Source organism: Brachyhypopomus gauderio, chromosome 6 (assembly GCF_052324685.1).
Source record: "Brachyhypopomus gauderio isolate BG-103 chromosome 6, BGAUD_0.2, whole genome shotgun sequence".
In the NCBI taxonomy this organism is placed as follows: domain Eukaryota; kingdom Metazoa; phylum Chordata; class Actinopteri; order Gymnotiformes; family Hypopomidae; genus Brachyhypopomus; species Brachyhypopomus gauderio.
In genome coordinates, this window is record NC_135216.1 from 30,612,725 (window position 1) to 30,637,572 (window position 24,848).

Below are 24,848 nucleotides of genomic sequence, written 5' to 3' on the forward strand. Positions count from 1 at the left end.
CGCATTTGGCCGTCTGCTACCTGTTTGTTGTTGCCATAGTGGTTGTTGGCCGTCTGCTACCTGTTAGTTGTTGCCATAGTGTTGACAAGCTGGCTCACCCCCAAGCTCATATGACCAAAACACCAAACGTGATACTTCACGAAAAAGTTGAAGTTACAAACAGACTGTATGTTACCGATACTACAACAAACGGCAGAAAATTTGTAGACTCGTGTTTCAAAAGTTACAATTCAATCGCACGTAGAGACGACAGTTTCTCTAATGAGTCCCGTCAAACAATAAAAATAAATAAAAATGTTTGAATCTTGCTCTTTGTATATTTCATATACTATACTATATAATATTTGTTGTAATCAAACACTTTCTGTTTCCGCGTTTGAATTCGCGTTTGAAAAGCTAAGAAATTATATGGCGCAATTAGCTTGATGCTAATGTTATATAGGAAATCCCATATCATTGCTAGCGAAAATTAGCATGGTCGCGTTGCATCACTGCATCACTGATAAATGTTGTGATCTAAACAGCAGGCTGGAAAAGGAGAGGAAAAGACAGGAAAACAAATTCATGTGCTCTCTATCTATCTATCTATCTATATATATTTGTGTTAGAAGCATTTGATAGAAGCATTTGTGTTTCTGCTTGTTTGTGATCTAAACAGCAATCTTGAATCTTGCTCTTTGTACATTTCTCATACTATCTCTATCTATCTATCTATCTATCTATATTTGTGTTAGAAGCATTTGATAGAAGCATTTGTGTTTCTGCTTGTTTGTGATCTGTGATCTCTGTGATCAGAGACTTTCTGGGTGAGGCTGCTGCCTCAGTCTTGCTCTGTGAATTAACATAATAAAGGGTGATGTTTGGCTTTGCTAATTGCTGGCAAGAAGGAGAAGAAGGAGGGGTGATGTCCTCAGAATCCTGAATTCTCAGGAGCTCTAGTGTTTTAAGCTATTGAAAAGAAAAACTGATCACCACAAAGAGGTAAGAAGTAGAAATACCCATTCAAGAGGTTGTTGATGTTTGGGTTGCAATATGTATAAAATAGTTTTTACATGAAGGATTGTTAAAAAACTATTGAAATATTTGCAGAAAAACAGAATGTGCAGTGCTCTGGGGCCTTTATGACCACCACTTTCATCCACGTTAAGGTCATTTGTAGACAGTGACAGTAGTACATTTAAAATAACATGTCTAATTCCAAATATGCGAAAACATGAAACCATGCTTGCAATGCTTATTAGTTTGTATAATATTATAGCACCTAGAAAAAAGTTATTGGTGCCTGATTTTTTTCCTTTTAGGACCTACTTCTTGAGTAATTTTCGTCTGAGCCCAGCATGTGAATCAATCTGGTTGCCATGGTAACCACCAATTGTTTACCCTTTTAATTTGTTATAACATTTGTACTGTATAAAACTGGGTCGCGACTTAATGATAATGAAAAAATGTGGGTCCCAGGCTCGGACCAGTTGAGAACCCCTGGTTTAGAGTGTAATGTGTGTAGAGCTTAGTGTGTGTGAAGCTGTGTGTGGTCATGTATGCTGTGTTTATGAAGGTGTGTGTGTGGAGTGTGTATGTATGTGAGAGAGATGTATGTATGTGTGTGTCTGTGAGGTGTGTGTGGAGAGGCTATGAGAGAGATATGTGTGTGTGTGTGAGAGAGGTGTGTGTGTTTGAGTGGAGTGTGTATGAGAGAGATAAATGTATGTGTGTCTGTGTGTAAGAGAGATGTATGTATGCATGTGTGTGTGTGTGTGTGTGTGTGTGTGTGTGGAGTGGATGTGAGAGAGATGTACGTGTGACAGTGTGTGGAGTGTGTGTCTGTGGTATATATGTGTATGTCTGCATGGTGTATATGTGTGTTTGTGTGTTGAGTGGGTATGAGAGAGATGTATGTATTGTAGCGTCGGGCCAATGGGGGGTGCCGGAGAGTGATGCCAGTACCCATGAGCCTCTTCAACTCCAACGGTGTTGTGTGTTCATGTATGTTTATGCCTATGTAATGTTATTAGTAATTAATGTTTATGCACATTGTTAGTCGAGTCATTCCGGTTTTCATTATGTATTTGTGTCTCTCCTAAGTTTACCCTCCATGAGTGTGTGATGTTGGTGCATCTATGACTTATCCCTGTGTTTCATGTACAAGTTTAAGCTGTTTAACCTGTTTATTGTGCCTGCGTGCGGCAAACTTGCCTAAGGCAAGAATAAAGCCTGTTGTTCTTTTAAGAATTTTAATTAACATAAATGACTGCTTTGCTTTGTTGGTTGATAAATTTGATACAGTGAGGATGTGATGTTCAAAAGAATTAAACTTGAATCTTGATCTTTGAGAGACGCATATCGGAGTCATACAGTGTGGCGACACAACCTCCACGACCATTTGGACGGGGGTTATGAATATATCTATAGCCAGAGGGAGACGCTTCGTTTAGGGCCACATAGTCCAGGTTTCAGTCAAGCAAAGCATACATACATTATGATCGGTAATCATTTCATTAACAAGTACTGCTTTAGATGACAGGCATCTAATATTTAGAAATCCTAATTTCAGATTTAAATGATTCTCAGTTGCAGCGTAATTGAATTTAACATTGATTAAATTTTGTCTACAAATTTTGTGAGAACTGTTTTTGGTACTCGAGGAACAGACACAGTTTCAATCCGGTGTGACCTAGGTCTCTCTGCAGCCTGTGTGTCTGCTGCCTGGCCTCGGCTCTGGTTTGTCAATGTCCATTAACAACTACTACACTACCACTATTAAGCCTAGCAGATATGCTACTAGAAATGAGAGCAGCATCCTCCCAAGAGGAGTGAATGCTGTCCCGCTTCAAAAGACCAGGCCTGCCCTCAAAATGTGTTCAGTTGTCTATATGACCTACTTTGTTTTCTAAGCATCATTTAGACATCCAGTGGTGTAGCCCCCATAACCTGCTGTAGGTTTCGGCGCCACGCCGAACTGGAATGGGACCAGAGCATATTACGGCATCTGACATTGTCCCCGCTAACTCACACACCTCTTTAACATTATCTTTAGTAATCTATGACTGCCTCAACCCCACATAATTGGTGCCGACATGTATGACTATATTGTATGTGTGTGTCTCCCCTCAGCAGAGGGACTGTAATCAAGAACAGTTCAAAATAACAAGATCAAATATCAATCTGAATAGTGATGAGTAGTGATAGCAACCATCAGCAAGAACAGGGAGAAAAACTGTGAAAAATGTAACGCTCACCGCGTCACACAGCGCCAATTATGATAGTTTGGACTACGCCACCCTCAACTGGAGGGAAACTAATCAGTAACGTTTCACCCGCGCTAGATTACTGCCAGCGAAAATAAAATTGTTGGACTGCAGAGACTGAGATGCAGATCATTTATTATACAAAATATAAAACACCGGACATTCTTAAAAAGAAGCACCGTGCGGTACAGCCACAGACTTTCCGGAGCAGCTACCTAACACAGGTTACCTCACTTCCACCAGCGGGGGTTGGCGCGCACCTAAAAGAATAAAGCAAACAAACCACTTAATACACAAATAACCCACACCACACGTTCGCGTGAAAACGCTCAAAATAAACTCAAATTCACTGCAAATAAACCCCAAATAGGTAGGTGCCGCCAACACCTCACTCGCTCTGCTCCCACCTTTCTCCAACCGTACCGCCGGGCTAAAAATAAAAACACAACAGTAAATCACGTTCCACAAAACACGTCTGCCACTAACAAACTCCAATTCCTAAAAAGAAAATTAAAGGGGAGAAAACAGTGGTCTAGCTCCCACGCGCACTCTGATGGCTCCGTGCAATAGCTGGAATGACTCAGATCGCCCGTGACTTGGCCACCTCTGCGACCGCTCGTATGCAGCTCACAACACACCCGGTCAGCTTCTAAAAGCCCCAAACAATCTCAAACTCCGAGAATGGGTAAAAGCTCTGGCCACTCAACAACTCCGTGAGAATGGGTAATAACTCTTGCCACCCAGAAACTCTGTGAGAATGGGTAATAACTCTTGCCACCCAGAAACTCTGTGAGAATGGGTAATAACTCTTGCCACCCGGACCCGAGCGCGTCTCTCGTCCCGTCAAATCAATCAGCTCCCGAGCTAACGAGAACACACGAGAGTTTAAATACCCTTCGTAATGTGCACTAATTCACTATGGGCGGTGCCCTTAATTAAAAAGGGCTGTATTTTCAGGCACACTCTGTAACGGAGTCTTCCTGTTACATGTAGATGGTCAGAGGTGAACTTCGGTATAGCCAGTGTGTATTTTATTTAAAATAATTAACACCCTTGAGCCAGTGTGGCTTTGGACATAGGTAATGCTGTGCCGTTTGCTGTGATGGTTAATTAAAGTCTAGCTCTTATTTATGCATAGAAACATAAATCGACAATATAATCTGTATCGTCTTTATGCGGATAAACGAGGGGAGTCGGAATTCAACACAACACTGGCTGAAAGCCAAAACTGTCACACATGAAATACTACAGGTACAGTTCAGAAACTGATCAGTTCAGTTAAATGTACAGTGAGTACATTTACCCGCTTAACGACGGGGTTAGAGACTGAAATGTCCGTTGTAAAGCAGTTTTTGTCGTTAAGCGTGACCCTAGATTTAGATACGCTTTGATCGTAAATACAGTATAGAAAAAACTAACAATGTTCTCGTGCGTACAGCGTAAGAAAGAGCGATCGCGTTGCCGAGATGGCTGCAGTGGAGGCTGCGCTGCCTCAGCTTATCGTCCACAACACTCCAAAACACTCCACTACACCCCACAACACTCCACTACACCCCACAACACTACACTCCACTGTGCTGCCACTGCTTCTCCATGCACTGTGTGAAATTTAAAAAAAGTTGGTCGTAACTCCGGTCCACCGTTAACCAGACACACTGTTAAGTGGGGACTCACTGTATTCAGTTCAGTAGATATATGCGGCTTATACAACATTCCAATTTTTTAATTTTTTTTTACTTGGTAGGTGCAACTTATATTGAGGTGCGCTCTATAGTCCAGAAAAAACTGTAATTTTAATAGTTTAATAGTTCTGCTGATTATATTGTACTGTAGAGTAAGTCTGCACCTCCATGTATCATCTTGTAGTGTTGTACTCATAGCATATATCAGTTTTATCATTATGTTCATCACAGAGACACTGCGTTTTTTTTTTTCATTTTGATGAGACGATTTTACAGTGCAGTGAAAATCTTCAGTGTTGACATCCTGTTGGTTTGATTTTTTTCATAATCTTGTAGTGTCTGATCTGAGGATCGTGTTGCTGGGGAAGGATGTTCCAGAGACCAGCAGAGTGGGAAACTTCATCCTGGGAGGAGACGTGTTTGAGACTGAAGCTCCTCCTCCTTCAGTAGAACATCACAGTGAGAGAGTCAGAGGACACGTGGAGGGGAGATACATCACCCTCATCAACTCACCCCACCTGCTTCACTCTGAACTCACTCCAGAGGAACTGACTCAGAGAGTGAGATTGTGTGTATCTCTCTCTGATCCTGGACCTCATGCATTTTTAATTGTGATACAACCTGACCACTTCACAAAGGAAGACAACAGTACAATAAAAAGCATACTATATTACTTCAGTGAAGAAGTTCTGAAATATTCCATTGTAATAACTACAGGTTATGGCCACACATCACATGATGAGGATGGATATAAGAGAACGAGTGTAGTAATTCAAAATTTAATTATTGAATGTCAAAATAGACATCACACATTTGAACAGATGGACAAAGGTAGCAACCGTGAGCCAGTTCGAAAGTTGTTTGAGAAGATTGATGAAATGATCAAAGAGAACAGGGGAGCTGTCAGGTGTGAGATCACTAAGGATGGATTGGAGGCTGTACAGGATAAAGACAAACTTGTGACACAAACAGATAAGAAAACTCTGACATTTCCAGGAATGTTACAATCTGTTAAATCTGGGAAAGTAGGTAAGTACTGATTTGAGTAGAAATATCTATCCAGGATTGATGAGTTAGTTTCTGTATCACTTACTGTAAGGAAATTCTGTGCCAGGTTTAGGAGGACACTGTCTGCATACTTATACAAAAAAAAAAAAAAAAAAAAAAAAGAGATGTGGACAAATGCATGTTTTTTTTGTGAGTGCATACTGAAACACATATGGCGGTCCCCTCTATCAAATGCAAGTCCCACTACATCACCCCTGAGTTTATACCAAGATCAAAGGGAAGCTGTGTCAAGTTACAAGAACAACAGGTTTTATGTAGAAAAAATAGAAAATATCTTTATTGGCATTTAGATTCAGCTGTCAATCACTGCATTACTACAAACAAAAAAAAACAAGTAAAACTAGTGTTACGACCTATCTAGGCTCTAGGCCGTAACAGGGGTGTGAAGGGGTGGAATATGAATGACACAGTGGTTCAAGGAAATATAAAGTATGGTGTATTTACAAATGTTCACAAACAGAATATATTTACAGGACAAAGTGCACACAGGTACAAACATCAGAAGTGACCCAGGCCAAAACAATGAACAAAAACCATACCAGAAATAAACAGACATAACTATACTAACAGGGTGAAACAAAAGACAACACTACTCTGACTCCCTATATACAAAACAGATACAAACCCACAACCCAAACAAAATGGCAGCCACTTCCTACTCACTGTGTGCACACACAAACCACCAATATACATATATTTATCTATATACACAACTCTATACAATTAGTATTCAAGGGGCACACAAATCCAAATCCAAAATACAAATCCACTAGGTCATACACAGTATATCAATATCTTAAGTTTCGCAAAATCTAACAAGTTCGGCAAGGCTGTATCGCAACGGGGAGCCTCCTGTTTCCTCCTTTTATCCCAGGAAGCCGAGAGCGGAGACTTCATGTTCCCAGGGACATCAGGGATTCCTGGAGTGGAACATGGACCGGACTCCCTGTAACAGAATTGCTTCACCCGAACACATAAGAAGACAGGGTCATAACACTAGAAATGATTGCACCACAGGTTATCAAGAGCAATTAGGTCTGGGACATAATACTATTTTAATTTAAATCCTTACAGATGAAAAAGACTTGAAATGAAATGAACATTTTACTTAAAATCTAGCACTGCATTTAACGCACATGTAATTTTAGTGAAGACCGCACACAACCACCATCCCTTCTAAAATATACTTCTGCTCTCCGGCGAACTTCCTTAATCTCTAAACACACACAACAGTCACTTCACTCAATTGCCACACAGATTTCCCACAGCTATGGTGCTTTTTTAATGTCACCAGAACCTGAACCCATTATTATTTGAAACACACATCTGTGTAATTCATTGATTATGTGTAATTCATTCATAGGCTATACAAAAATTCAAGTTAAAATTCAGGCCCGGTCGAAATTCAGGTTCAGGTTGAAATTTGGGTCGGGAAGGCATCCGGGATACTTAGGATGAGCAAACAAACTCAGAGCTAATCAAAATACATCTGGCCAATCACAAAATATCTCAGAGGTCTTTGGGAGACACGTCTTTTTTTTTGTTAAGCGAAGTCAGTCGGGATTTATATGCAATTGTTTTATTTAATAGGTCAGTCTGTTCAGTATACGCGAATTAGCTTCAATCACCGTGCAGTTAGCGTGGTAGAGCCAAAGCTAGCGGGTTCACTAGTATTTTGAGGTCCAAAATAACCCACGCATACTTTCCAAGGTTATACTAAGCACTCACAGTGACCCAGCTGTTCGGGGAAGTTGAGCGACGGTGTATGAGCGGGTGCATTCCGGACCACTGTACACTTGGTTGAGAAATCAAGGCCATCGTGGACTTGGACAGGTTGTGACGGTTAGTAACGCACAGATGGATGCAGCCAGGTCAAAAGGGTTTCATTTAATGAAGTCCAGATCCAAAGACAAAAACAAGAACAGTCCTGGTCAAGCACAAAAGATTATCCAAAATAGCAGGCTAACATAACAGTAGGGGCAAATCCGAATAGAGAATAATCCAAATAACAAATACACGTAAAGACTAGTAATGAAGACCATGCTCGGTATGCAAACTATGAAAGTTGTGGCAATACTTCGCAACATCCATCTGGTTTCCAAGGAGTTTATACTTCAACGCAAATGAGGTACAGGTGGTCTTAGCCTGCGCTGAGAATTTTGGGATCTGGAGTCCAGTCGCATGACAGAGGTGTGCTTGCTCGCCAGTCTTTATGTGCTACTGGAGAATTTTTATTAATTTCTTCCGAAGAACAGAACTAATCCTCTCTCTACATTTACATTTACGGCATTTAGCAGACACTCTTATCCAGAGCGACAAACGATCTTTGCGATATGTGTTGCATGACTAAACTAATTGCATGACTAAACAGATATCAGGCTTTACTTAAAATACTTTAACTTAGGTCAGCTGAAGCTCAAATACAGGCACAATTATTTTTGCAGTTAGAACTGGTACAGGTGTTTTGGCTTTTGTTCAACTCCCTTTTTCTTCAACTTCTCCATCAAATAATTTTTCTTACTAGGTTTTGAAATTTAATTATTGATCCACGACAGTAGAGAGAAGGGAGGGACTAGCTGTCTTGCCTGTGAATATTCAAAGTTAAGGCATTTCCCTCCAGTTGGAAACAAAAAGAATGCAACAACTAAGACACAGAAGCATGGGAAAGATAGAAAAAGTTAAGCTATATATCCACGGACACTGAAAAGTTTATACTTTTACTGCAGGTACATCATTTAGGAGTTGGTTTATAGGATTATATATATATATATATATATATATATATATATATATATATATATATATATATATATATAGGATTTATGTACAGGATATATCAGTCAAGGCATTTCAGTAGTATTCACACTTCCAAAGCCATCAATGACTTAACAGGCTTCCCTAACCCTAGCTTTTATAAACAAAGAGCAGCAGTTTAAACTGTACTCTAAACTTGCACCCAAGATGAAAATTTCAGACCCCTCCATGATTTCTAAGCGTGAGAACTTGCAAAGTTGCAGGGTGTTCAAATACTTTCTCACTGTAATTTTAAATTGGTTTGGATAAAATAATCAGCTAAAAGACTCACAGATCAGACTGTTACAGTGTGTCATATGCTGCTTTTTGATGTTCAATTGTATTTTTTCTTTATGAATATAAGTGCTGTTAGGTTGAGACAGGGCAGGCGTGACAAGAGATAAAACTAAACAAGGGAAAATAACACGACATGGGAAAACTTACATGACTAAAGAACTGACAAACACAAACGAGGCAGATAGGCAACATACTAAAAAGGAATGTAACATGAACAGGAAAGTAAAACAGGCTTAACGCATTGAAACCAGGCAGACCACATAACTAGAAACAACTACAGAATAAAGGCATAAGGAAACACATGGGCAAATCCTAAAACATTAGAAACGAGGAACAAACCAGGACACAGGGGACACTCGGAAACTGGAATGGAGCTACGAGCAGATCCAAATGATGATTATACCAAAACAACAGCACAGCGCAAAGACAGAGCATACAACCACAATAACCAACAAGGAACTAGGGAAATGCAGGGAATACAAATACAGACAGAAACCAGGAGAATAACGAGACACAGGTGGAAACGATAAAGACAGGGTGTGACAAATAGAAGGGAAACCAAGGAGATGTGGAAACAAGGCGGGGCTAAGACAGATGAACTAGGACAGAGGCAGAGGGCGGAGCTAGACATTACAGCTGTCTGTAACCAGTAACGTTTCGCGACTTGAAGACGGACGCAAATGCGGAAGAAAACTCAATTTATTGAGAGAAACACTCTGAGCCTCTTGGAGGCGAATCGTGCCGACCCTTAACGCACGGGAACGGCGAGGCATGTTAAACACGAGACAACTCTACTTTAACAGACAAGCAGTACTTTAACAGACATGCAGTATAACTCAAAGCCTTACATAGGCCAGTCGTGTTGAGACAGATCTACGTTAACAGACAGGCAGTATAACTCAAAGCCTTACATAGGCCAGTCGGGTCGAGACAGCGACACAACACTAAACACAACCCGTTAACAAAATGACATACACATCATGAACCAAAACATCCAGGGACTCACACAGGTACAACGCCTGAACATCCAAATCAAACAAAAGCAACACAGAATAAAATAAAAGAAAGAACAACCCACACAATCACAGGATTACAGAAATACAAAACTAAACTCCAAACGTAATAAACACTTAACCAAACCAAAGACCCAAAACGTGTTAACACGATCTAGCACATGTACACAGAAACCTCGCAGAGAATAAACGGCTCTGCAAACCTAACAACCCCAGAACCTCAAGGATCAAAGCGAGAGACTACTTAACTTTGGTAGCGTAGATAAAGAAAGCCGGAACGACAGGTGAGCACGACTCAACGACCAGAAATGGAAGAACAACAGAACCGAACCAGACAGACGAAATCTACCCACGGAGAAACGAGACTAAGCACGGGCAACGAACAGGATGACTCACGCCAGGAGATTAGACATCGGAGAATATAACTGGGTACTAATCAGCCGAGAACTCAAAACAGCTGAGTGACTCTAAGAACCAAACTAACACAGAGGGCGGGGCTAACACTTCACAAAGACTATTGAAACGTAAGAAACAGAAGAGACGGAACATGACCATGTAACATAACCAAAGCACTGAGAATTTGCAGTCTAATAGAATCTATAAAATGTCAGTTTCATAGAAAATGACAAGAATGCTGGAAGACAATGGACATGGATGACAAACTGTTTTTGAACAATGGTTCACAAGTGAACAGAGATGGAGACAATTAATGTTTTTCTCTTTCAGTGTCTGAGAGGCTGAACGTGGTTCTGTGTGGGAGTGACGCAGCAGTGAAGACCTCCATATCAGACCTCATTCTGGGACAGAGAGAGCAGAGTCCAGATCCCAGATCAGTGTGTGTGAGGGAGGGAGAGGTGTGTGGACACCAGCTCACCCTGGTGGAGATGCCAGCTCTCTACAACTCTCAGCTCTCGGAGGAGGAAGTGATGCGTGAGACTCTCCACTGTGTCTCTCTCTGTCATCCTGGAGTCGACGCTTTTATCTTAATCACTACTGTTGGTCCCCTCACTGATGAAGACAAAGGAGAAATGGAGAAGATACAGAAGATCTTCAGTTCAAGAATGAATAAACATACCATAGTCCTCATCACACAATCCCATAAGATAGAACACTTATTGGATCCAGATGTTAAGAGATTAGAGTCTTATGGAAGAACATACCACTTCTGCAGCTACCAGACAAAACCATCAGAGGTGATTGAGTGGGTCAACCAGCTCCTCACAGAAAATGAAGGAAGACAGTTCACCAAAGACATGTATGTGGACGCACAGATAGAGACACTGCTGAAGTACCAGAAGGACATTGAAGTTCTGAAACAGGAAAACCGTGATCTCCGAATTAAACATGTGAAACAAACACAAGGTAAACAGTTGTTTATTTATTTTATTTATTTGACTTGACTTGCATTATTCACACAGTTCTTAACTTCCTGTTTGTGCATTAGCTGCTATTAGGAAACTGAAAATTGGATCAATGTGTGAACACTGAAGTATTTCCTACTTCAACATAATACTAAAAGTCTAATCTCTACAGTGTAGTGATATATACACAGTATACAGTGATATGTATAGTACCAGTTATAATGTATTATAATATCATCTTAACTGCACTGTGTTGATGACTATCAATCAAAAACCATCTTTAATTCATTAGTTTTAGTCTCTCACAAAATCTACATTTTAAAGTCACCAGCTGTGGGCTGTCACAACAATTAAATTGTCTGCTTGTATTGCAACAACTGCTACTCTGTAATGTCTGCCAGACTAGGCCGGCACTAGATTCTCCCACAACAGAGTCCTCAGTGATTGGACAAAAACGGAGCTCAGTGACTAAAAACAAAACATTTAAATACTGGACTAGGATCTTCCTTTAATGTTGAAAATAAGCACATATTACACAAAATATTAAGAAGCACATATTACACATATTACAGTAGTAACGTTTACCTGTAAACTTGCAGAAGGGTGTAACGTCCGAGAGCTAAGAGGCGGACACAAATGCTGAGGAGAGCAGGGTTTAATAAATGAGGTGCTAACATGATTAATACAAGCAGTAGGGGCATGGGAACTGTGACGCATACTACTTCAAATAAAGACAAGGTGAAGAACAGAAGACACGGACAGGACTACCTGGGAACAGATCTAAACAAGGTTAAACAGAAGACATGGACCGGACTGACAGCAGGAGTGAACACTGATGACATGGGTGTGACAGAGGGAAACCATGACAACAGATAACAAGGCAGGATCAACAGACAAGGAAAACACAGGCACATGGAACAGTGGACCGGAGTGACAGCTAGAGAGGGGTGGTGGGTCACTAGTGTTTCTGCTACTGAGTGCTGATTGGTCAGTGACCTGATGATTGACAGAACTGCCAGGGGCTCTGATGGTGGAACAGCAGAGATGGAGAGTCATTCAAATTTTGAACCTTAATGGTGAGCAAGAATAGTCTAAAACATTTGGTTAAGGGATCAAAGTAAATACAAAGTTTATTAAAGAAAGAAAGACAGAAAGATGGATCGATTCAGAAATCTCCGTTACATACACTAAATCATCTACAAGAGAGAGCTGCTCCCCTCTCACAGACCATAGTTCTTATACTATTTTGCAATGTAAATGCATCATAATTCAGTGGCAAGAGGTGAGGTGATGGGCCACATGAGGGGAGCTGATGGGCTGAGGTATCACCCCATCATTCCTCCCCTCAGGGGTCATCAAGTCAAGGAACCTCCGGTCCACAAGATGTGCTATCCTGCAGATATAAGGCGTTCTTATCTACAGACAGGCTACATTCAGGAATTTCTGCCTTAAACGTACAAATGTTCACATACACCATTTACTACTAGAGAGAGAAAAACAGCCTACAAACAAGTAAAGCATACAGTAATCAACGTGTCATTGGTCTTATTGGTCAACGTGTCATTGGTCAACGTGTCATTGGTCATTGGTTCAATATATCTTAATAAAGTGATTTTCATTTTACTCAATATGTGTGATCAATACAAACATTCATTGATGAATATGATTTACATAAAGACAAAATATGAATTATTCTATTACAAGAGTCATGCCAAAATCACAGACTTGTCATTGGTTAATGTGTGTGTCAGTCCTTTTGCTGCAATAGCAAGCAGTTCTAGTCCATGTTAAGCAGCAAAAGCCGAGGACTATTTAGCAACACTCTCCCTAGAGACAGGCATCATGAACAACATATTATTAACATTTTAATCTCAGAAAAACGTACTGTTAGTTACTCAGCTTACACTTCTGTTTCTAAAGATTTTTAATATTACAGTGTGCTCAAATATATTGTGTTATCATGAAATGTGCTTTAAACATTTTTTTATTATCAAAACAAGATATTCATGGGATGATTGTTTAAGAAAAAGCCTAAAAATCAGAATGAGTGAAAGATACTCAGGAGATTTTTATTTTAAATTTATTGTGTCTGCAGATAAACAAGAGGAACCAGATGGCCACCGTATTGTTCTGCTGGGGAAGACTGGAGTTGGGAAGAGTGCTACAGGAAACACCATCCTGGGGAGAGAAGATGTATTCAAAGAAGATTTACGCAGCAGATCAGTTACTACTGTGTGTCGGAAAGAGTCCACTGAAATACAAGGAAAACAGGTCTCTGTGATTGACACTCCAGGACTGTTTGACACCAGTATTCCTAATGTGGAGATACAGAAGGAGATTGCTAAATGTGTCACCATGGCAGCACCAGGACCTCACGTCTTCCTGTTAGTGATCTCACTGGGGCGTTTCACACAAGAGGAGAAAGAAGCAGTGAAGATGATTCAAGAACTGTTTGGATATGAATCCAGAAAATACACCATGGTGCTGTTCACCAGAGGAGATGATCTGAGAAACAACACCATCAAACAGTATGTTGAAGATTCTGAACAAGCCATTAAGGACCTCATAAATAAATGTAATAATATTTACCATGTATTCAATAACAGAAATCCCAATGACCATAACCAAGTTACTGATCTCCTGAATAAGATCGACTTCATAGTGGACATGAACGGAGGGAGCTGCTACACTAATGAGATGTTCCAGCAGACAGAGAAAGCTCTAAAAGAGGAACAGGACAGAATACTGAAGGAGAGAGAAGAGGAGATAGAGAGAGAGAAAGAAGAGATGAGAGCAAAACATGAAGCTGAAATTGAGAAAATTAAGAGTACAATGGAAAAAGAACGAAAAGAACAAGAGAGTGAAAAGAGAAGAAGAGAGGAGGAATTGAAGGAAAGAGAAGACGAAATCAGAAGAGAGATGAAAGAATGGGAACAATCAGAAAGAGAACAGTACAACAAGAGAAGAGAGGAGGATGAAAAAAGAATGAAAGAATGGATGGATCAAATAAACAGAGAAAAAGAGGAGAACAGAAAACAGTTGGAGAGACAAAGAGCAGAAGATCAACGACAGAGAGAGGAGGAGAAGGAGGAGAGAGAGAGAAAAGAAGAAGTCTGGAAGGAGAAACAGAGAGAAGAGAAACAGAAGTTTGACAAGGAGAAAGCAGACATGATACAAAAACAAAGAGCTCATGAACAGAAACTGCAGCAGGAGTATCAACAGAAGACCTTAGAGGAGGAGAAGAGGAGAGCAGAGTTAGAGGAGAAAATCAGAGATGCAGAGGAGAGTAAAAAGGAGGAACTGCTGCAACTGCAGCGGGTTCAGAAACTAGAGAGTGAGAGGAGGATGAAGGAGGATGAGAAGAGGAGAGAAGAGCAGGAAAATATGTGGAGACAAACACTGGAGTCTAAGGAGAAACAGTGGACATCAGACCAACATATGAGACAACAGCAGTATGAACAAGAGAAAGAACTGGAGATGGAGAGAAGAGACCTGGAGGAGAAAGAGAGGAAACAGAAAGAAGAGGAAGAGAAGAAAAGAATAGAGGATGAAGCTAATGATAAGATCAAACAAAAGCAGAGAGACATGGAACACCAGAGAGAAACTGAAGCAAAGCAAAGAGAAGAAAAATATCAAAAAGAATTAGAGGAAAAATTAAAATCTCAGAAAGAGACTTTTCAGAAAAAAGAAGAAGAAAGAGAAAGAGCTCATAAAGAGGAAGAAGAGAGGAAGATGTCTTATATGAGAGAGATACATGAACTGGAAAAGAAAAGACTGTGTGTTGAGATAGAACAGGCAGCAAGACAACAAGCTGAGAAAGAATTCTGTGCCCGACTGGACGAGAAAGTCAAAGAGGCAAAAACAGAGGGATTTAAGGAAGGAGCTGAGTCAGTAGAGGCTCAGAGGACAATAGTTAGTAAAGGCATTGATGCAACTGTTAACACCCTATGGGACTTTCTACAATAGGACAAAAATTAATAAAACAAAAGTAGTAATAAGGAAGAAGGACACTTATAATTAGACAGTGGATATGATGTTAAATAAGAACTTCAGAATAATACAGACTCAGGAGATGTGAGATCATGAGCGAAATAAGTGTTTTGTAACAGTGTGAGGTGTAGGCAGGATGCGGGGACATTCAATTCATTCAAACAGTTTATTGAAGAAACAATGGCTACTAACATAGCAAACAAGGAACATGCAACATTAACAAATTGGACTCACAATGACGAGCACGGGACAAGAGAACTCACACAATATATACTTAGCACATAATGAGCTAAGTGTAACACACTGGAATAACAAGACTGTCACGGTGAGGCGGCCCCTCTGTCCACAGCGGCTGTTGTTGTTGTTGTTTGGTGACGTCATGTGCGTCCCTCAGGCGGGCGGAGCCCGTGATCCGTCTCACCTGAGGGTCGTTTGTTTGCCTATATATGTCTTGTCTTTGTACCAGTTGACCGCTGGTCATTATATCCTTAATTTGGAGCGAATGCACGGGTTTTTGGTTTGCACACTTCTATTAAACCATCCTTTTTCCCTGAGACTTGGCGTGATCGCTTCCTTTTCGTTGCTCACACCTGCCCGTCACAGAATGACCAGCTACCCTTCGGAAGCCGCCGAGTCTCTTTTTCTTTCTCCTTCGTTCGTGGTCATGTCTCGTGGTGAGTGTTTGTCTACGTGGTGTTTTGTGAAGAGTTCCGCTGTGCTTTTGTGTTGTGTTTGTGGCACGGCGTGGACCAGGGCTGTGTGCCCTGGGAAAACTCTTCGTGTCTGTTGTTTGTTTGCTTGTTTGAAGAGCTCTGCCGTGTCTGTGTTTGTGGCACGGCGAGGACCAGGGCGTCTTCCCTGGAAAGGCTCTTCATGTTTTGTGTTTGTTAAAACGTGTGTTCATGTCGACGGATGTGTGGATCAGTGTGCGTGCTCGTTATGTTCTATGTTGAATGTTTTGTGTGTGACGCGGTCGCTGCTCGTCACCGTCGCCTCGCTCCCCGTGTGTCTTGTGTAAAATGTGGGGAGCGACTGCGACTCTGAGCGGCGCGCGTCACTGTGTGTTTATGTCGAGCGCGCATGTGTAGGTCCCGTCTGTCTGTCTGTGCACCGTTTTTGTTTGCTTGTCTAGTCTTTGCGTGTGTGTTGTGTCCCAGCGTGTTGTCAACTGTTTGTGTAATTCCACGCATGCTCCTCCCCCTGAATGTGTTTGGGGGGGGGGGACCGGCTGTGGTCCCGTGCAATGGGGTGTGGCACGGAGGGCGTCTCTCCCGAGGGAGGCCCTGAATAGGGTAGGGCGTGTTTGTGTTTTGTGTTTATGTGTGTGTGTGTGTGTGTGTGTGTGTGTGTGTGTGAGGTTGTGTTCTTTGTGCAGGTGCTTCTCCTTGGCAGTGTTCCTGGACCTTGTGGGGGTCTCCACCTGGCAGGAGCCCCCTTGTGTTGTGGGGTGACCGGAGCCCGGTCGTGAAGAGCCCCTCCCTAGAGGGCTGGGGCCCCCGGATGTTTGGGGACCATGGGGCTCCGGTCTGAAAAGCTCCTGCTGGGGATGGAGATCCTCCCTCCTGCCCGGGTGACCAGGAGGCCCTTGGGGCTGCTCCCTAGCCCACGTCGGGGGTGCTCTGGGCCTCGGTCTCTGGCGCTCCTGGGTTGGGTGGAGGAGTCCACCTTGAGATGAGAGGCCCCGGGAGGGGTTGGCTCCCCAGGAGGCTGGGGTGACCCCTAGCAGAAGGCAGGGGTCAGCTCTGGGAGGAGGTAGGTCCAGGAGGTGAAGTAGCCACGCCTTGGAGAGGTAGCCTGCACACCCACACACACACGAGGGACGAGAGAGGAGCCGTAGTCCCTCGTCCTCACACCATGGGGCTTACCAGCTGAATGCCGGTTAGGGCGTGAGGGCCCTGTGACCGACTGGGGCGTGGCTTTGTGTTGTTAACGGCCCGGTCGGTCCAGGGTCCCGCCCGGGGAGGCGAGCTGAGTAATGTATGTTTTTGTGTTTCAGCTCCTGGACTCAGGAGGTGTCCATGCCTGTCCCTGCCTTCCTGCCCCTTCGTGTTTTGTGTGCAGCCGCTGTGTGCCACACACCCAGTGGAGGGGAGTGCGGCTTGGTGGGGGGGTCTGTCACGGTGAGGCGGCCCCCTACCGTCCGCCTCTGTCCACAGCGGCTGTAGTTGTTGTTTGGTGACGTCATGTGCGTCCCTCAGGTGGGCAGAGCCCGTGATCCGTCTCACCTGAGGGTCGTTTGTTTGCCTATATATGTCTTGTCTTTGTACCAGTTGACTGCTGGTCATTATATCCTTAATTTGGAGCTAATGCACGGGTTTTTGGTTTGCACACTTCTATTAAACCATCCTTTTTCCCTGAGACTTGGCGTGATCACTTCCTTTTCGTTGCTCACACCTGCCCATCACAAAGACGGGTGAACACACACACAAACAACCACACCCGCAGGTACATACATGTAGTAGTGGGGCTGTATCATGACATGTTTATGGGGGAAAATGAATAGAGTTTGATCATATATATATAAAAAAACGAGTTAATATGAGAAGAGAAAAACAGCAGATTACTGACACTGTAAATGAGACCCTGACTGTTTATTTTGTTTGGGGTTTAGGACAACTGCTCTGTATCCATGTGATTTGGGATTTAGTGTTTGTATTGGTGATGTGTCAGTAATATGTATATTATAAATTACATAGTATAGCTGACATAGAAAATGTAGTGATTCAATTCACTATGATCAATGTGTCCTATGTACATGTGTGTTGTGAAGGGATTGATGAGGGGGGTTCATAATGATTTTAAATAGCTCAATTGTATGTATCTGGTGAAAATTAGGAAAGTGTATCGTTCTGTGTACACCTGTGTACAATGAATGACAATAAAGATTGTCTAAGTCTAAATGTTTTAGCTTTAACATGTCTACCTAAAGAAATTGTGTTTAACAGTGTTTTTAGGAATTAAATTTTGAGGCAAACTATAGAATACACAGGGTAAGGTCAAATTCAAAGAGGAAAAATTGTTCAAACATGTCAAACATGCAGCTTGTTGTGAATATTATGTTCAGATACATAATAATGACTCTCCTGTGAGAGAGAGGCAGACACATGTTGAGAAGAGTGATATTAGGGGTAAATCCAACATCAGGTTGTGTAGAAGGGTCCAGAGTCAAAACATCAAGAACAGAACAAAAAAACATTGTTAACCAAGAGAAAGCAAAACACGATAAAAAAACAAAGCACAACAAACAACAGGCTATACACAAGATATGGTGAACACAACAGAACACAGTTTACGTACACGACAAGGTCTTGTACAAGTGACCAGCAACAGAGCCGGCCCTGACCAATGTGGTGCCCTAGGCGAGATTTTGGTTGGTGCCCCCTGCATCATCAATCATCGGGTTGATTGTATCACTATTAAAGAAACAAATAAAAAACAAATTACTTAAATATTACCGTATAACAACAATAAATATAAAGGTGTTGCACAAAAAATATTTTAAAACTATTTTACATAAAGTAGTGCAGAGAACGGGGCAATTTGCCTACTGCAACATTGTTATTATTTAAAAAGTGCATCTGCAATTAACTGTGACGGGCAGGTGTGAGCAACTAAAAAGGAAGCAATCACGCCAAGTCTCAGGGAAATAGGATGGTTTAATAGAAAGTGTGCAAACCAAAAACCCGTGCATGGTTCCAGATTAAGGAAATAATAACCAGCAGTCAACTGGTACAAAGACAAGACATATATAGACGAACAAACGACCCTCAGGTGAGACGGATCACGGGTCCCGCCCACCTGAGGGACGAACATCACGTGACCAAAAACAGGATCGCTGCCGCTGTAACCGGGGGCGACCGGTAGGGGGCCCCCCCACAACGTGACATTAACAGAGTTAATATATATATATTTTAAAACTTGCTGAGCTAAGTTAATAATAGCACCTACTAAATTATTAATAGCTGAACACTTATCATAAACATCCTGCGATTCCATCCTTTCCACTTGTAAAACCTCATGGCAGTGCTGGCTAGGAGCTGCTAATATGATCAGTTGATTAGTTTCAAGTTTTCAAGTTTATTTAATTTATATAGCACTTTAAAACACAAGTGTTACCCAAAGTGCTTCACATAAAAACATCAATAAAAAAGAAATTAATAAAACAGAATAAAATAAATAGAAAGTATATACACTGCTGAAAAAAATAAAGGGAACACTTAAACAACATAATATAACTCCAAGTCAACCACACTTCTGTGAAACCAACCTGTTCAGTTAGGAAGCAACACTGATTGTGAATCAATTTCACCTACTGTTGTGCAAATGGAATAGACAACAGGTAGAAATGCGAGGCAATTAGCAAGACCCCCCTATAAAGGAGTGGTTCTGCAGGTGGGGACCATAGACCACTTCTCAGTACCTATGCTTTCTGGCTGATGTTTTGGTCACTTTTGAATGTTGGTGGTCCTTTCACACTCGTGATAGCATGAGATGGACTCTACAACCCACACAAGTGGCTCAGGTAGTGCAGCTCATCCAGGATGGCACATCAATGCGAGCTGTGGCAAGAAGGTTTGCATTGTCTGTCAGCATAGTGTCCAGAGGCTGGAGGCGCTACCAGGAGACAGGCCAGTACACCAGGAGACGTGGAGGAGGCCGTAGGAGGGCAACAACCCAGCAGCAGGACCGCTACCTCCGCCTTTGTGCAAGAAGGAACAGGAGGAGCACTGCCAGAGCCCTGCAAAATGACCTCCAGCAGGCCACAAATGTGCATGTGTCTGTGCAAACGGTTAGAAACCAACTCCATGAGGATGGTATGAGGGCCCGACGTCCACAGATGGGGGTTGTGCTCACAGCCCAACACCGTGCAGGACGCTTGGCATTTGCCAGAGAACACCAGGATTGGCAAATTCGCCACTGGCGCCTTGTGCTCTTCACAGATGAAAGCAGGTTCACACTGAGCACATGTGACAGACGTGACAGAGTCTGGAGACGCCGTGGAGAGTGATCTGCTTCCTGCAACATCCTTCAGCATGACCGGTTTGGCAATGAGTCAGTAATGATGTGGGGTGGCATTTCTTTGGAGGGCCACACAGCCCTCCATGTGCTCAGCAGAGGTAGCCTGCCATTAGGTACTGAGATGAGATCCTCAGACCCCTTGTGAGACCATATGCTGGTGCGGTTGGCCCTGGGTTCCTCCTAATGCAGGACAATGCTAGACCTCATGTGGCTGGAGTGTGTGAGCAGTTCCTGCAAGATGAAGGCATTGAAGCTATGGACTGGCCCGCCCGTTCCCCAGACCTGAATCCGATTGATCACATCTGGGACATCATGTCTCGCTCCATCCACCAACGTCACATTGCACCACAGACTGTCCAGGAGTTGGCGGATGCTTTAGTTTTGGTCGAGGAGGTGGGGTCGCCACAATATATGACTCTGATATAGGCATTTCTCAAAAATTTGGCTTCAAGTTTAATTCTTTTGAACACCTCATCCTCACTGTATCAAATGTTTCAAATTTAACAAGCAACAAAGTGTCACAGTCGTTTATGTTAATTACTATTTACCGCCCCCCTGGTTCATACTCTGAGTTCTTGCAGGAGTTTTCAGACTTCCTGTCTCATGTAGTGCTATCAGCCGATAAGGTGATTATAGTGGGTGATTTTAATATCCATTTTGAAAATCGGTGTGACTCTTTTAGCATTCATTTTCAAGCAATTCTTGATTCAATAGGTATCACTCAGAATGTGGTGGGTCCTACGCATAACTGTAGTCATACTTTAGACTTGGTCTTGTCATTTGGTATTGACATATCCAGTTTAGCAATTCTTCCTCAGAGTGAGGCTGTTTCTGACCACAGCCTCATAACATACGAGTTGTGTTTAACTGACTGTGTTCATCGGCCACCCCGCTATCAAATTAAACGAGCTATAACACCCAGCACCATAGCCGCGCTCACTGATATTTTACCGGGTCTGACAAACACTGATCCACTTGTAGCTCCGGAAGGACTAGAGCGTTTCACCGAGCACGTCGAGACTTCCCTTCGTACAGCTTTAGACAAAGTTGCACCACTACGATATAAGAGAGCCACGGAGAGAAGAATAGCGCCATGGTACAATGAGCACACGCGTAGCCTCAAACGAGCCGCGCGGATCCTGGAACGTAAATGGCGAAATATGAAGTTAGAAGTGTATAGACTATCATGGAAAAGCAGCCTTATTGAATATAAGCATGCCCTCCATATGGCAAAGTCCTTATACTTATCAGCCTTAATAGAAAAACATAAAAACAATTCAGGACTCCTTTTTAAAACTGTTTCCAGCCTTACGAGGAGTCATGAACAAAACAATTCTCTTATTCCACTAGAGTGTAGCAGTAACAATTTTATGAAATTTTTTAATGATAAGATTGATAAAATTAGGGAAAACATTAGTAGTGCTATCTCAGAGCCTGTCAACATGCCAATGCACCTTGACAGCTGTCTGGTCAGCTCTGATGCCCTGTTAGAGTCCTTCTCCCCAATTGGTCGTGAGGAGCTTATTTCACTGGTGAAATCTGCTAAACCCTCCACATGCATACTAGATGCCGTACCAACCCATCTACTTAAAGAATTACTGCACAGCAATGTAGAACCGTTGCTTACTATAATAAATTATTCTCTGAGCCTGGGCTACGTTCCCAGTTCATTTAAACTTGCAGTCATCAAGCCGCTAATTAAAAAACCTGGTCTTAACCCCCAAGAACTGTCCAACTATAGGCCAATTTCTAATCTGTCATTCATATCCAAAATTTTAGAGAAAGTAGTTTCTTCACAACTCTCTTCCTTCTTACAGACAGAACATGTCTTAGAGTTATTTCAGTCTGGATTTAGAGCTCATCACAGCACTGAAACAGCACTAACTAAAGTACTGAATGATCTCTTAATATCCTCTGATAAAGGACACATTTCGTTTCTCATACTGCTAGACCTCAGTGCTGCTTTTGACACCATTGATCATAATATTCTACTTAATAGACTGGAGACACTCGTTGGCATAAGAGGTCAAGCACTCTCCTGGTTCAGGTCCTACCTGACAGATCGTTACCAATTTGTGCTAGTAAATAACGAATGCTCTGAGCATTCTAAAGTAAAGTATGGTGTCCCACAAGGATCTGTACTGGGCCCCATATTATTCTCATTATATATGCTACCACTGGGCACTATCATTCGTAGGCATGGTATTAGCTTCCATTGCTACGCAGATGATACTCAGTTGTATATATCTTCTAATCCAGATGATACCACCACAACTCTCAAGATTGAGAACTGCGTCCAGGATATTAAAAACTGGATGGCGTCTAATTTTCTTAAACTAAATTCTGACAAGACCGAGGTACTGGTTCTTGGGCCTAAAGCTGTTAGAAGCAATTGGGCTGATATTCCCCTTACCCTAGATGGTTTTTCAGTAACACCAAAATCTACTGCAAAAAGTTTAGGTGTCACTATTGATTCTGATCTTTCATTTGACACACATGTATGCAATGTCACTAAGGCTGCCTTTTTCCATTTACGTAATATTGCCAAGCTGAGACACTTACTTTCATTAGCTGATGCAGAGAAGCTAGTTCATGCTTTTGTCTCATCGAGATTGGACTACTGTAATAGTCTTCTAATTGGATGCTCTAAACAGTCCATAAAGAAGCTACAACTTGTACAAAATGCCGCAGCTAGAGTCCTAACCAAGGCTAGGAAATTCGATCATATTAGTCCCACTCTCGCCGCACTACACTGGCTGCCGATTAAATATCGCATTGAATTTAAAGTTCTCCTGTTAACCTATAAGGCGTTAAATGGTCTTGCCCCACAATATCTGAGTGAACTCATTGATTACTACAACCCATCTCGCCCTTTGCGCTCCCAAAATGCTGGATTTCTCGTAGTTCCAAAAATTAGTAAAACTACAGCCGGAGGCAGAGCTTTCTCTTTTAAAGCCCCTCAATTATGGAATAGCCTTCCAGCTCCAATCCGAGACTCTGACACAGTTCCAATCTTTAAATCTAGACTTAAGACTCACCTGTTTAGTCAAGCCTTCAGCTAAAATTCCCCTTGTAAGGTGTAGGGGCTTGGGGGCCCCCAGACGTTGAGATTTCTGGTGATCTGAGATGTTGATGCTGTCATCCAGCTGTGTCTTGGCATCACTCTATTTGTGACTATGACTTGACTGGAAAGCAATGTCTCAGTGAGCCCTCATGCCTGTGGTCACCTCTGAACCTCTCCCTTTAGTTATGCTGCTATAGATTAGTCTGCCGGAGCCACATGCTGATCACTGGCACGTGAGCTACGTACATTTAAATCAACGGTGGTTTAAATTCATGTCCACTCAGTCTGTATTATCTATCTTCTTGCATGGCTCTACACAAGACGATTGGATACAGGCACCTGCAGGCACCTGGGGGATGGTCTGGCTGCCGGTGGATGTGCTGATACCGGGGTTCACCTGGGGAGTAACACTGCAGTCGGAGCCTACAATACCAGCATCACTGCTCCGACACGGAATGAAAGCCTGGCATTCATCAACAGACATTTACAGTGACAATATCAAAACCCAGAACTTTCAATTCTACCTTTTACCTAGTCTGATTGTGTGATTTATGTGTGACTTGTGTATTTGTGTGTTAACGGGCCGCCCAATGGAGGATGGGTTCCCTTTTGAGTCTTGGTTCTCCCGAGGTTTCTTCCTAATCCCCACCATCATAGGGAGTTTTTCCTCGCCACTGTCGCCTTTGGCTTGCTCATTAGGGTTCTGGACCCATAGTATTGTTAACCTTGTAACCCTGTAAAGCTGCTTTGCGACAACTTGAGTTGTTAAAAGCGCTATACAAATAAACTTTGATTGATTGATTGATTGAGTTTTGAGTTTCAAGTTTATTTAATTTGTATAGCACTTTAAAACACAAGTGTTACCCAAAGTGCTTCACATAAAACATCAATAAAAAGAACTAATAAAACAGAATAAAATAGACAGTGTGTGTGCATATATATATATATACATACACATACATACACATACACACACACACACACACATGTATCTAACAATAATAAAGTAAAAAATGCCATATCACATCCACACAACAATTTAGATAGCTCAGCTACAATCATAAGCCACAGAGTAAAAATATGTCTTTAATTTAGTTTTAAAACAAGTGACTGATGATGCTCCTCTAATATCAACCGGCAGACTGTTCCACAATTTTGGTGCTGCAATAGAAAAGGCTCGATCCCCTTTCCGCTTAAGTCTAGACTGAGGAACAGACAGCAGCAACTGCGACGATGATCTTAGAGCTCTAGGGGTCTCGTAATAACAGAGCATATCTTTAATGTAAGAGGGAGCCAGGTCGTTTAAGCCTTTAAAA

At 42.1% G+C, this 24,848-nt stretch overlaps 1 protein-coding gene across 1 annotated transcript in view; it reads left to right on the forward strand.

Moving 5' to 3' along the window:
* The window catches only part of LOC143517656 (GTPase IMAP family member 8-like), a 28,296-nt gene extending 9,215 nt beyond the window's left edge, over positions 1-19,081 (forward strand). Inside the window, exons 2-4 of the mRNA XM_077010389.1 lie at positions 5,264-5,956; positions 10,825-11,460; positions 13,555-19,081. Coding sequence (XP_076866504.1) covers positions 5,264-5,956; positions 10,825-11,460; positions 13,555-15,425 — 3,200 coding nt within the window. The 3' untranslated portion in view covers positions 15,426-19,081. The remainder of the gene's footprint in view (positions 1-5,263; positions 5,957-10,824; positions 11,461-13,554) is intronic.
* The last annotated feature ends 5,767 nt before the right edge of the window (positions 19,082-24,848 follow it).